The 14,158-nt window shown below is 42.0% G+C and overlaps 1 protein-coding gene across 1 annotated transcript in view; it reads left to right on the top strand.

Moving 5' to 3' along the window:
- kcnh1a (potassium voltage-gated channel, subfamily H (eag-related), member 1a) overlaps positions 1-14,158 on the top strand; it is a gene marked incomplete at both ends in the record, with an annotated part of 60,106 nt that overhangs the window by 24,107 nt on the left and 21,841 nt on the right. The window contains 2 exons of the mRNA XM_080740678.1: positions 7,295-7,452; positions 9,000-9,271. Coding sequence (XP_080596804.1) covers positions 7,295-7,452; positions 9,000-9,271 — 430 coding nt within the window. The remainder of the gene's footprint in view (positions 1-7,294; positions 7,453-8,999; positions 9,272-14,158) is intronic.

Raw genomic sequence — 14,158 nt, 5'->3', positions numbered from 1 at the left:
GTGTGTGTGTGGTGTTGTTGTTGTTGTTGTTGTCGTCTCCGCCAGGCCGAAGCCCGAAGGCGTGACCGAGCTATGTTTTGCACCCTGTCCGTCTGTCCGTCCATCCGTCCGTCCGTCTGTCCTTCCGTCCTTCCGTTCGTCCTACAGATTTTGTCCAAACATCATCCAAATCAGTACACATTATCTCTAGTCTATAGTCATGTGATCAACACAGATCTGTCAGATTTTTCGTATTCCATCCTGATTGGCTAAGATTGTCATCTAAAGTTTGCAGGAGTGGCTCATTTCGAACAAAATGCCTTAAATCATGAAGGCAGCCATTCCACTCACCTCTACAATGACTGAATTACGAACATCGCTGGCCCACAATGAGCTACCTGGCCTGGTGGAGACTTGTGCTTGAGGAGCACTTTTTCTAGTTGTTTATCGACTGACTGCAATTTGGATTTCAAACGCTTAGATTACTTTTTTTTTAACTTATGACACCGTTGACATCTAATTCCAAGTAAGTCATTAAATTAGTGTGAATTAGAATTTTATTATAAGAAATAGTGTAGTGGTCAGTTATGGGTGGGGTTGGGTGTTTGAAGTTATGCTAGTCTAGAAACTTGATAGTAAAGCTTGCCTATCCCTGAATCTGAACAACATCCTTGGAGGTCCTGAAAAATACAACAGTAAAGATTGAATTTGCCTCGTTAAACTGCTTCGTATCCGTTTTAATCTCTTAATTTACTGCACTGATTTACTACAAAAACCTGACCATCCAGGCATCCACCAGTAATGAATGCACCAAGTGAATGCACATCTGCTGATCTAAAACGATTGCCATGTCATTCATTTGTTATTGGTCATAAGGAATACAGTTCCTCATGAATATTTTGTTGGATATCAAGTTATAAGAAAACACAGCAAATGAAAATAATTTCAGGCATACCATATTATTGTGGTACACACAAAATCTTTTGTACCACTATTTCTTTTTTTTGGTGTTTTAGTTACAATGGTTAAACAATTCTTAGAATTTCTATTTTGATCTTACATTTTACCATGTTACTAGTTAAAGCTTATTTGGAAAAAGTGATCCAAAAGAGGGCTGGGGGTATTTGCTATTCCATTACATCTAATTTCAGAGCTTTAAGCTATTTCAAAGATTGTGGACAACATTAGAATCATGAATTACATGTCTGCCATTTGCAAAAACGTTTAATCTGGATAAGCGATCGCTGTTGTTACACCTAACAAAGTTCTCGTTGACTGACTTTACTGACTGGATACCTGGACTTAAGAGATATCGAGTTATAGGATTCAGGTAAAGCCTGCTTTTTCCAAAAATGATTTGATATAGAGTTTAAGAATAATGACTTCAGATCCAGAGCCATAATAATCTTACTGTTAATCCAATAGAGCTGGCACCTTGCGTCTGTAAAGTGATGTCAGGGAGGCTGAGGGCTCCGACTGGCAGCCAGGTCAGATCGAGTGACATGAGTGCTGCAGTCGTGTGCTCCTTGCACACCACAGCACATTAGAAAGATCAATAGCACCCCCTCACACACCACCACCACCACCAAAGTAAAGAAATCCTATACACTCACTAACGGCACAGCACACTGATGCGATTGGTGTTGTCTCTTTAAATTTATCACTGAGAGGGTGTTTCAATACGCGAAGGAGCTGAGTAGGCATTTACTTTAGGTGCTGGTCGCTTAACCTCTTCATCCTGTGAGATTGTGCAGCACTAGGTATAAGACATTTGTTTACTGTTTGGTGCTGTAGCTGGTCCATTATCCACTGTAACTGAGCGTCCAGTTCAGGACCAGGAAACAGACATTCTGAAAATCGTTGAAGATGAGTTGGACGTTCACTCTGTGCTGTGAAAAGATTTGCAGCTATCGTTTCAATGTTTACTATTCGTGTATTGTAGAGCCTTGTGTTGGTTCGTTCCTACTGATTTTTTTTTTGTTCATGTAAATACAGAACTCTGATTAGGTTTATATAAGCAGGTTTTTACCCTTGTCCAGAGTAAACAAAGGAAATAACTTGAAAAGTGCACCCTGAGCCCAGATCTCCAAGGTCGGTTGCCTGCTGCCCAGGGCCTGCAAGATTTGGAAGTCAATCAAAGCCAATGAGAATGGAATATGACAAATCTGATACATCTTGACCACATGACTCCAGAGATAATGGGGTCTATACAGTGTGCCACCCGTTACCCCTTATCCTCACCCTGTACCCGTGAAATACGGGCAAGGCAACATGCTCTATCCCTAAATGGTATTTTGGGATCGCGATACCCGCTGCCCATTATGCCGACTCCGTTCTTTGCGCATGGAGGTGTGGCCGCGGGCGTGTTGTTGCTATTTCCCCATAATTGGTATTTTGGCAACACAGGTTGAGGAAAGCGTATATACCGTAGGATCCTAAAACCACCCGCTATGTCACTTCGTTTGTAGAGTGCATGCTGCCAATGGACATACACTGGAGTTGTCTCCTTCTGCCCTAATTGTCCACAAATCTCAGTGACTCTATTTTTCCCATAATCAGCAGAAGTGAGAGTGTCAGCTCCTTGTGTCAATTCTGTTTATATAAGATGATAGTCTATTCAAAGAAATTATTTGCGATGTGCGTCATGCCATGCCATTCGCTCTGTCAGTTTGAATTTGATTAATTCATTGTGCAGGATAGAAAGACCTGATTACAATTATATTCTGTATAATTAGTAACATGTAGGTGATAGTTATACATATCATATATATTAGTTATAATCCACAGGTTAGGCTCCTGCTCTGCTCACAGAATGTCCCTGTGGATCCTCTGTCCCTGCATGTCAACCTGACCTGTCAGACGGTCACCTGTACACCCTGAGTCTGAGTCGAATTGAGTGATAAATAATGAATGTAGCCCAATTGTGATTACAAATTTAGGCTACTGTAACCTACAATAATAGGCTTTAGGATCCCCTAAATCCTCATTGCAAAAGAAAGGGCCCAATGTGTACCGAATCTGTTGGTCTGTTAGATTAGTAGCAAATGTATTTTTGAAGAAAACACAACATGTAGTCAGGCACAGATGGGAAGTGGGAAGGTCCAAGGAGTCCAGGGATTCCTTTTATTGTATTCATTGTAGACAAATGGTTCAAGAAAACGACTGACGGACGGACGGACGAGCCGTACATGACATGTGAAAAAGGCTCAGATTCTAATTTAGTATTCAATTATACAATCAATCAATCGTTCCAACTTCCAAATCATAATTTGTTTCTCAGCTGAGAGTGAGGAGAGATGAAGCTCTCCAAGGCGCTTGGAGTATGATCTGGATCCACATAATGTATCCTTTGTAGAGGTTTGTTGACTGAATGATCAAGGCAAGTCCACACCAGTGATTCGCAATGAAACGAGTTGCAACTTGTAACAATAAAGTGCAACAGAATCCTAAAATTGTGGTTTGCAATTACAGTATATGAAGCTGGACAGTCCACAGTTCACACCCAGGCGGCGAGTCACGACCGATTGTTTCCACAGCAACAGTAATATTGTTACATTTCCCCCGGGACATACTGTAGAGTATAGGATATAAACAGAAGACAGGGCTGTCCTGAACTCAGTGACAGATGGTGACAGACACATGAAGACGAGGAGCAGAGTCAGAGATAGTTTATCATTTCCATAGCATGCCAACCTGTTATATTATAATCAGTGGTTGAGTATCTGTGGGCTACTTTACTTGAGTATTTGTATTAGTGCATACTTAGATGACTTTTACTCAAAGACAGATAATGAACTTTGACTTGTAATAGATTAGATGTTATCATGATTGATAATGATTATGTGTGACGTTATAGAGTAGATCATGTGTTCATTGATTATATTAATATCTAGCCTTATGATACATCATTGATACTGGATAGCTTGTAATAGTCTAGATGTCTCACTATAGGACTGAGTAGCTATTGTTTTGGTAAAGCATAATCTTATGGTACAGCTCGTCCCAGAGCCCTTGAAGCCACCCAGTATATCATTAGTGACCATTATTCTTGGTAGAACTACTTTACCACTGCCCAGAGTGTTAACTGTACTTCTGTCCATGCTAGATGATATCATGTTACATAAACTTGACCACCACCACTACCCAATACATTGTCTTGTCTCCTCATTTTCTCATTGATTATTGATTGATCTGAATTCCACCACAGACTCCACTACATTTCTAGGAAGGGAAAAATACATATGAATTAACCTCCTAAGTCTTATTTCAAATAAGCTCCCAATGCATTGCATAGCGACATGCTGTGTACTTGTACCTTATATTATATTATTTCGGCTGCTGCACGGCCCTCACATCTACCAATATGTCTGAGTCATATTGTCAGGGTCTTTGTCAGAGTACCCAAATATCTATCTGTCTGTGTCCGTTTTGTGTCCATATATAGAGATCTCTGTATCTGTCAGTCCTGGTCCCTTTCATTCAAAGAAAACTACTGCACCAATCGTCTGAAAAGACGTGACAAATTCCCATTCAGTGTGTGGATATCAATCGAATGGGGTCGATAAGTTGTGTCTGTGAGCTATTGAATTCAAGTTGAAAATGAGTGAAGTAGTCCTTTAAGTATTTTTAAGTACTCCAGTACAAATTTGACAGAGCAACTTTAAAGCTATACTGTGTAAGTTGCTAAACTAGTGGTCAGTAGCGGTATTGCTTTTTTCGGCCGTTTTTCGCCCGGAGTCGTCGCGGACCACCGCCGCGGACCACCGGAGCGGTGCCGCATCCCACCACGACCGATACGAATCCGTGGAGGGGTAGAATGTAATTTTCTGGCCAGGATTTGGGGATTAAGAGGTTAAGAATCACTGTAGCTGAGGGAGGCTACTTCCTGAAGAGACGGCAGATACGCTGTGATTGGCCGGTAGTGTATCATGTGTGTATGATCCGCGATGTGATTGGCCAACGTATACACAACGTATACGGATGATGCAGATGACGTAATTTTGCTGGGAAATCCCGCCCCTGTCACGGCTAAGTAGAAAACATATAAAGAAAAGGCTTTTGGGGCTGAAATTAATTAAAACTTTAGCGATTTAATAGTTAGGACAATTTTAAGATATGTTTTATAAAAAAAGTTACATAGTATAACTTTAATTTATTGTGGAGTAATATTTGACCGGGAGTAAACATATTTTGGCTCCAGTGTCTGGGGCGTTGTAGATTGTCCACCACTGATTATAATATTGTATTTCTTCAAGCCTACTGTTGTATAGAAATATGAAATAGCTATATGCTCTCCTTTACTTTATCCAATTGGCTCGCTCAATTTTTCTCTAACCCTCTCAGGTGTCTGGTAAAGAAAAGACAAGCTTATGCTACACTGTGTGTGTGTGTGTGTGTGTGTGTGTGTGTGTGTGTGCGTGCGTGCATGCGTGCGTGCGTGCGTGTGTGCGTGTGTTGGAGAGAGAGATATACAGACAGACAGACAGACAGACAGACAGAGAGATGGACAACATGTAACCTTACAATGGCAGTTAATGTGAGCAACGTGTTTGTGATCTGTTTGTTTTGTCGTATAACTAATCATTGGTGTGGACTGGCCTTTAAAAAGACCTGTCCAACTGTGTAGTTATTGGATGCTGCAGCCAGCCATCCCCAGCTCTTGGGCTATGGGATGTGAATTTGTATGTTTGGGAGATGGAATCCAACAGCTGTGCATTGTTGCAGACTTCAAAAGGATGATCTAGAGCTGTTAAAACGTTTGATCTGATAGTATTCTAATCATGTAAACATGGAAAAAGTCAATTGATGAACGGTAAGAACTATGGGTAGTGCTTCACCCTATACACAGTTACAAGGTTTGAGAGTGAAAGTGTCCCACTTAATTATACTGGAAGCAGGGGCGTCACAAGGGGTAGGAAAATGGGACTGAGTTACTGGGGCCCAAGGTGGAGGGGCCCTAATAACTACATCTATTGAAAAATAGCAGATATACAAGCTCACAGCGTGGCACCGAGTGCCGCGCTGCGAGCTTGTAGATCTGCTATTTTTGAAAAGTTGTGAAAATGTGTGAAAATCTTTGAATATATGTATTTTTTAAGCGAACATTTCTAACTCAAATTTTGCTTCTGGGGGTCCCTGGAACTAAATATTTTGAGATCGGGGTCCGTGGCCAAATACATATCATCTTGGGGGTCCTTGACATAGGTTTCTTGCACACATTTTCATGATTTTTCAAAAATAGCAGATCTGTGAGCTTGTATATCTGCTATTTTTCAATAGTTAACATTCATGGGGGGCCCGCAGTGAATCCTTGTACCCAGGGCCCCGAATTTGGTGTGGCGCCCCTGACTGGAAGAGATATTGAAATGCTCTATACATCTCTGAATAACAGTGATCAAAGGTGATTTATTCATTCAGCAGTTTTTTTAAGTAGTATTTACATGTTTTAGTCCTCGATATTATTACAGCGTTGTTGTAGTATACTGCACACTGTTCATGTCTATTCTTTAGGAATACAATGTAGCCTATACTCTCACTCTGTATTCCTCCATTCCTTTTCACAAATTGCACCCTCATTACATTTGACCATCTGATAATGTGATATACACTTACAAATTCAATAATGGTTTTGTTTCATCGATTTTTATTTACACATCCTGCGGTTTGTTGTGCATCATGGATAGATCTATGGGAGAATGTATGTCAAACAGCTCAATTCCTAAGCATAATAGAGAAATACGCTGTCCAGTACATGACATCTGAGCAATAATCTGAGCAATTACCAGTGATCTAGCTGTGTAACATGTTGAAAGTAATTGCTGTTGTTTCAAAATGACACTTCAGTGAGCTTCCCATTCTTAATGATCAATTCCTTGATCTAAACTTAGCCTCCTTCCTCAGGGGAGAGACTGAGGCGCGAGGACATGACGGCATATGAAGGATGGAACATTTTGAATTGGCTATAGTCTTCAGCTCCCGGCCTAATGGCCTGGCAAAGACAATTACTATACGTGTAGTGAACTATTTAGCTGCCTCAGGAGGTTTGAACAATATGAGGTGACAGGACGTTTGATTCAATGAAATTACCGCAGGTTTAACTGAGGTACATTATAATAGTCTGGTGAAGAGGTCTCCTGCCTGGCATATGGGAGATTTCCAGAGGGTGCCTGGGCTGGGGTTGCTATGGCATTAAATTGGCTCGTTAACGGTGCACTGAGAGGGCAATAGGTTTCACTGCATGCTTTCTCCTCATCATTGCTATGGAGCCCACCGTGACATGTGTCTCTCTCTGTCTCCTCTCTTGTCCCTCCTTTAGGGAATTAGCAGTCTCTTCAGCTCGCTGAAGGTGGTCCGTCTGCTCCGGTTGGGTCGGGTCGCCCGCAAACTGGACCACTATATTGAGTATGGGGCGGCGGTCTTGGTGCTGCTGGTGTGTGTTTTCGGCTTGGCTGCCCACTGGCTAGCCTGCATTTGGTATGTCTAAGTATGCTTGACATTTAATATTGTGTTTCGTTGCTGTCGGGAAAAACCTTTCGTTTTTTTTTTGTAGATGAATGCCCTACTTCGTCACACTACAGTGTCACACAAGTAGCAAAAATAACCGATCCAGATCCACAACTATTGATATATTTTTTAATTTGAATCCTGAAAAGTAACAGTTTCTATGAGGTTTCCATCCGACAGCAACAATTGATTATGTACAGTATATTATATTATATTGTAACTTGAATATGATAGTGCTCTTTCGAGCACAGGTCTCCACCAGGGCAGGCATCCTGGTGGCGCTATAATAGGCCAATGTAAAAAGGGTGGCATGTGTTCTCATCAAAAATCTCATGGCAATCGGATGCTGCATGCATGATTTGAGGCATTGTGTTACAAAAATGTGTTTTGCTAAAGTCTACCTGCAGGTGGCGCTATAACAGGCCAATGTGAAAAGGGTAGCATTTCTTTCCTTGACCTAGTGGGAAAATGTGTGGCAAATTACACGGTAATCGCAAGCTGCGTTGATGATTTGATGCATTTTGTTAAAAAACATAGCAATCCTGCAAACTTTGGAAGCCAATATTAGCCAATTAGGATGGAATATTAAATATCAGATGGATCGGTCTTGATCACATGACTATACTGTGTACTGATTTGCTTGATTGTTGGAGAAAATCTGATGGAGTAATAGCAAAGAATACATAAGTTGGCCTCCTGGTGGCGCTATAAAAGGCAAATGTGAAAAATGCAGGGCAAAGGTTTTTCCTTAGCCTCTGTCTAGGGAGTGCGCATACAAAGTTTTCCATTTATCGGTGGAGTTAAAGGTAAAAACACAAATTGGCCTGTTATAGCACCACCATGAGGCTGATTTAAACATTTTGAAGTGGGATTTCTTCCTCTGCCTAGTGGGAATGTGCATACAACATTTCACGAAAATTGGCGGACAGACGGATAGGGTCGAAAACATAGTCTCCCCATGCCTTTCGGCTGGTGGAGACAATGACTAGTCTTCAAGAGACAAGAAGGTCATACAAATACAAAATCTCAAAGTAACAGAATTTTCCTGATCAAATCATTCATGTGGTTCACTTCAGAAACAATGGCTATGGCTAATTTGCAAATAAATGATGTTTATGGGTATTTTGGTGTTGCAGCTGTGATCAGCCGCTCTTCAGACTGACATATTGGTCCCGTCTCTACTTTGTTTTTTATGTAACACATTTTCATGCTGTAACATGAACATGCTAAAGCATTTTCATGCACCCTACTGATTTAACCCCGGTTACAATCTCCACTATTCTCTTGGTTAGCATCTACCGGGCCAAGGAATATTCCGGTAAAAATAGTATGTGATGTAACATGTATTTGTCATGACACCAATTTTTCTCTTGGACTTTGACAGCCTCACACACACCAATGGAGACTGTTGCATTAATGATCTATATTTTGTCACCTACAGTAAGAGGCCATACGCATGCAACACAAGAGAGACATGAACCTGACTTAGAAACACCACCTCTGGTTCCCTCACACAGGTACAGCATTGGTGATTACGAGGTCATCGATGAAGACACCAACATTGTGCGTGTGGACAGCTGGCTCTACATGTTAGCCGAGACGGTGGGAACGCCATACCGCTTCAATGCCAGCGGTTCAGGGAAATGGGAGGGTGGACCTAACAAAGACTCTGTCTACATCACCTCTTTATACTTCACCATGACCAGTCTGACCAGCATCGGCTTTGGAAATATAGCTCCAACTACAGATGGGGAGAAGATCTTTGCCGTGGCCATGATGATGATTGGATGTGAGTGAAACGTCCTAATGTACTTAATCATACCTTTTAAAGCCACAGTTCATTGAAGTAGTTGAGTAAATAAATACTATCATTAGCACGGAGGAGACCTTTGCATGTTCTTCCCTTTTCATCTAAAATATGGTGGTTCTGTGTACTGTAGCCCTGTGGGAAGTAACAGGTTTGCTAGTTGCTTGCATCTGATTTAAATGTGTGTAGCCTATTTGATTGGAGAAGTGAACAATGGACTGTGAATGTATCACAGTCTATTCCTTACAAATTCTACAACTTTAGCAAGAGGTTATTTTAACCCAGAGACCCTCTTTAACAGCTCAAAACATACATACATTCACCTTGATACGGAAGACTTTTCTTAATTTAATATGAAGCGCTTATTATACTTTTACTTTTCAAAAGTCCTCTACAGAAGTTCTGTTTGTAACACGCACCAGATGCACATCTTTTAACTACGTATGTGGTGCTTTCCATTTTTCTGATGGAACACCCAGGTGGTCTGTTTTTGAACAGCAAGCATCCAAAGTTAAATTCTCTTTGACAGCGATTGTCATGATTGACAGTTTTATAACAAGTGATCAATCAAAAAAAAGTAGAGACGGGACCAATATGTCGGTCTGAAGAGCGGCTGATCACAGCTGCAACCCCAAAATAGCCATAAACATCATTTATTTGCAAATTAGCCATAGACTGATTGTTTCTGAAGTGAACCACATGAATGATTTGATCAGGAAAATTCTATTACTTTGAGATTTTGTATTTGTATGAGGGGCTTACTCTCCATTATGTACAGTATGAATGTGTCATTCTAATTAAGCTTCAGGAAACTCCAGGCAACAATAGAATAGAGACGGCGTAATATGACAAACTATACCCAGTGTTAAAGTGGGCTAGCCTGGGCAATGGCATAGCCAGGATTTACATTTTGCGTTGGCAAAAGTTCTGGGTGACCGTCCAATATGTCTATTGAGAAAGAGCTATTTCAACATAATAGATCGCACCGCGAGGCGTTGTGTGCTTGTAGATCGGCTGTTTTCACTACTTTTATGCAACTGCCTTGTGTGATGAAGCAGGGCTTTACTTTGCGAAAAAATGTACAAATTTGAAACTTGGAGATACGAGGTTTCCACCCTACAACGACGATATGCTAGGCTATCAGTTTTTATTCTCAGAGAAGCACAGTTGAAAGCATTGCAGGCAGTCAGATAAAGGTGAACATGAAGTCCTGGCCAAATTATTCAAGTTAACAAATCAAATAATGTTCAGTGCAGTCTACACAGCATGAGACAGTGAGGCTTGCACTTGATCATTTCTGTAATCCAATTTAAAACACTAGTAGACATTATTTTTAGGGTGACTGATTATGTTTGTGTAGCCTACTGTATCTACTGATTTTGAGGGAGTGAATTGCAGCCCTTGCCTTGTAATCTTTTGTTAAGCAATGGCCTGTTAATCACCACAGCAGCACTCTAGACATGTGCATGCAGTTTGTGATGCTTCAACAGCATGGACAGGTTTGTTCACTGAAATGAACAGTTTTGCCCTAGTTTGGAGTTGTTGAGGGAAGGTGATTTTAATGCTTGTCATTATTATTATTATTATTACCCCCCTTACCCTTATTATTATTATTATTATTACCACCCTTATTATTATGTTCTGTTAGTCTTTCGGGAGTGGGCAAGAGCTTAACTTGGGTGTGCAGCTGCACATAGAGATGCTAATGCTACACATTCTAAGAATAACCACAATGGGGTCATGATAGTGCTACACACTGCTCTTTTTGTTTTAAAATATGTACTGCTGATATGGACCAGCACCTAAACTTTTTATATTTTATGAATGTATTTCTCAGCTTCAGTTATCCTTCAGTTTATGATGGAATCGTGTGTGTGTGTGTGTGTGTGTGTGTGTGTGTGTGTGTGTGTGTGTGTGTGTGTGTGTGTGTGTGTGTGTGTGTGTGTGTGTGTGTGTGTGTGTGTGTGTGTGTGTGCTCACTTCGCATGGTATCAAACACGACGCATGTGCATATCTCCTTGTATGGGCCGTTCTGTCCTTGATGTCAGTTATCTCCATACATGGAGTTCCGTACTCATACGGACACTCATACATAGGAACCTGCACACAAAGCCAGACGTAGGATCGGTTAGCACATTATTATTATTATTATTTTGGTGTGACAATTGTCATAGCAGACCAATGAACAGCATTTGTGCCAAGTTTGGGGAGGATTGGAGCAATGGTGTGTCTTTGGCCACCGTGGGCCCCTAACATAGCTCGGGGAGCCACATGTGGCCCCTGGAGTGACTATTGTCATGACAGACCCCTTAAAGAGGCGGTGCCATAGTTTTGTACTTTTTCTGGTTTTCATGTGTCTAGGAGGTTGACAGTACTTCATTAGACCCCCTGGTGTGGTTGTTATGAGCAATTATGTATTGCCTTTCTATTTAGGTTTTAGCTGGAGGCTGCCACCTTGTGGGGTCAAACTTGCCGGTCCAATAACACAGATACTTATTACATCACAGAATCAACCCCTCCCCTAATTACCATTCACCCAACATATTGGAGCAATAATGTGCCCCTGGGAGCCACCAGGGCCTCCTGGAGTAATGTCATGGCAAACCCCTGAACAGTGTGTGTTCAAATTTGGTGCGGATCGGAGCGCCTCACAAGTCTGCATGTTACACCATCGACCCACCCTCTAGGCAATTATTATTTAATTCATATTTTTTTTTTTACATCCCGGGGAGACACCAAATATATTTTGGGTCTCAGCTGAAAAGGTTTGGGAACCAATGTTCTAGATAGCTGGGAGCCAAGCTGTAGGAAAAATCTGTACCAAACCAAATTTACGCCCCTGTCATACTGTATGATACTACTGTATGTGGGAAAGATAAAAGAAATACATTTAAAAAAAAGGAAAAAAAAAGGTCAGATGTCAGAGGGGGGAAAAAAGCCTAAAAGGGGAAGGTATAATGAATGGGTTATGTCTAAATCATATTAGGTGTAACACTTATACATACACACACACACAGATATACCAGTAAGACTCCCTAATCGGGAGATAAGCGACCGTAGGTCACTTATCTCCACAAATAGGGCAAAAATTTGTTTTTCCAAAATCTTCCTGAGCCATGTTGATGACATGAGTGTAGACATACTGTGTAGTGATTTTCGTGATTTTAGGGCAACATCTGTAGGAGCAGTGTCCAAAAATGTGTTTTTAAAAATCGGCCTGAAGGTGGCGCTATATGGGACAGATTCATGTTGATGGGATGAGTGGAGACATATTGTGTAGCAATTTGCGTGATTTTAGGGCCAAAACTGTAGGAGTAGTGGGCAAAAATGTGTTGTGAAAATCGGCCTGAAGGTGGCGCTAGAAGAGGGCCATGTGAGAAATGAGTGGTGGGGTCTCCGCGTTGCCTTGGCGGACGAATAGGTACCGGCCGCGGCTCTCCCGGACGCTCCTAGGCCGAGTTACGGCATTTTATGTGAGCTGCAGTGGAGGGGGTCCTCCACTGGGGGCGTCACCACTTTTGCATCCGTTCTGGAGCACCAGGAGTGGGTGGTCCCCAGGAATTCCCCGTGAGCAGCCCCGTTGGGGTGGTCATTTGGTAATTTTTGCACATGTGCTCATTTTTTACACTTGGGGGTCCCCGAGGGAGCTGGGAGCTGGAGCTCCGGGGGTCCTTGGAGGTTGTAGTTTGGCAGGTAAGGAGTGTGTGTGCAAAATCTGGCATGGATCGGGGCAACGGTTGTGGAGATATGAGCATGCAGGGCAAAAGTGTGACGTCTGACGTGTGACGGACGGACTGACTGACTGACGCACGGACACCTGGTGGAGCTTTCTGTAGTAAGTGCGACCTACGGTCGCAAAAACCTGCCTTCTCGCATTACAGTTTCCATGTAATTTTATTTTTATGTATTTGTTTACAGATCGCCCACATTTTTCTGCTAATGCCAATTCATCTTCATGCCCATATTGTTGTATCTGTGTTCTACTCCATTCTATACTGTACTAACATTTGTTCTGATCAGAGTATTGTAATACTACTATTCCACTACAGTGTGATTTTTACAGTTAGTACAGCTCTTTCACCTGGAAGCTTCTGTTTCAATATGCACTTTTGTAACTGTATTTCTATTGATCCTGTGTTACTGTATGCAAGCAAGTAATTCAGTTTGGTGAGCAGTGTTGCACACTTACCTCCTGGAACTGCAGAGTCAGTCAGGCACTCAGGGGCATCACAAGGGGGGGAAACGTACGTGGGACAGAGTTACTAGGGCCCAAGGTGGAGGGGCCTTAATTATGTTATAGTTTAGCTATTGAAAAATAGCAGATATACAAGCTCACAGCGCGGCTGCAAGCTTGTAGATCTGCTATTTTTGAAAAGTCATGAAAATGTGCAAATCTTTGACTATATATGTATCTTTTAGCTTCGGGGGGTCCCTGGAACTAAATATTTTGAGATGGGGGATTTTGAATGGGACTTGCTCAAATTGTCACATCTACAAGCTTGCAGCGCGGCACTCGGTGCCACGCTGTGAGCTTGTAGATCTGCTATTTGTCAAAATAGTTAAAGCACAACATATTGCGTAATAATGCGTTCCCAGTCTAAATGCGTCCCCCCCCCCCCCCCCCCCGTGAAGAACATTCATGGGGGGCCCGCAGTGAATCCTTGTACCCAGGGCCCAGAATTTGGTGCGACACCCCTGCAGGCACTCAAACACTAACCTCGCATCACCAGGCTTTCCGCTGGGGGAAAGCCTGGTCTTCGTTTACTAAACGGGCCGTTTGATCCGGTCGGGAGCGGAAGATCTCCTACGTTTTTCTGTAGTCCAAAACGGACTACACTTTGGCCGGAAACAACGACCGGAAACAGTTTC

This window comes from Nannobrachium achirus (assembly GCF_963921795.1).
Source record: "Nannobrachium achirus genome assembly, chromosome: 13".
Lineage (NCBI taxonomy): Eukaryota > Metazoa > Chordata > Actinopteri > Myctophiformes > Myctophidae > Nannobrachium > Nannobrachium achirus.
This window is presented reverse-complemented; position numbering and strand designations above follow the sequence as displayed.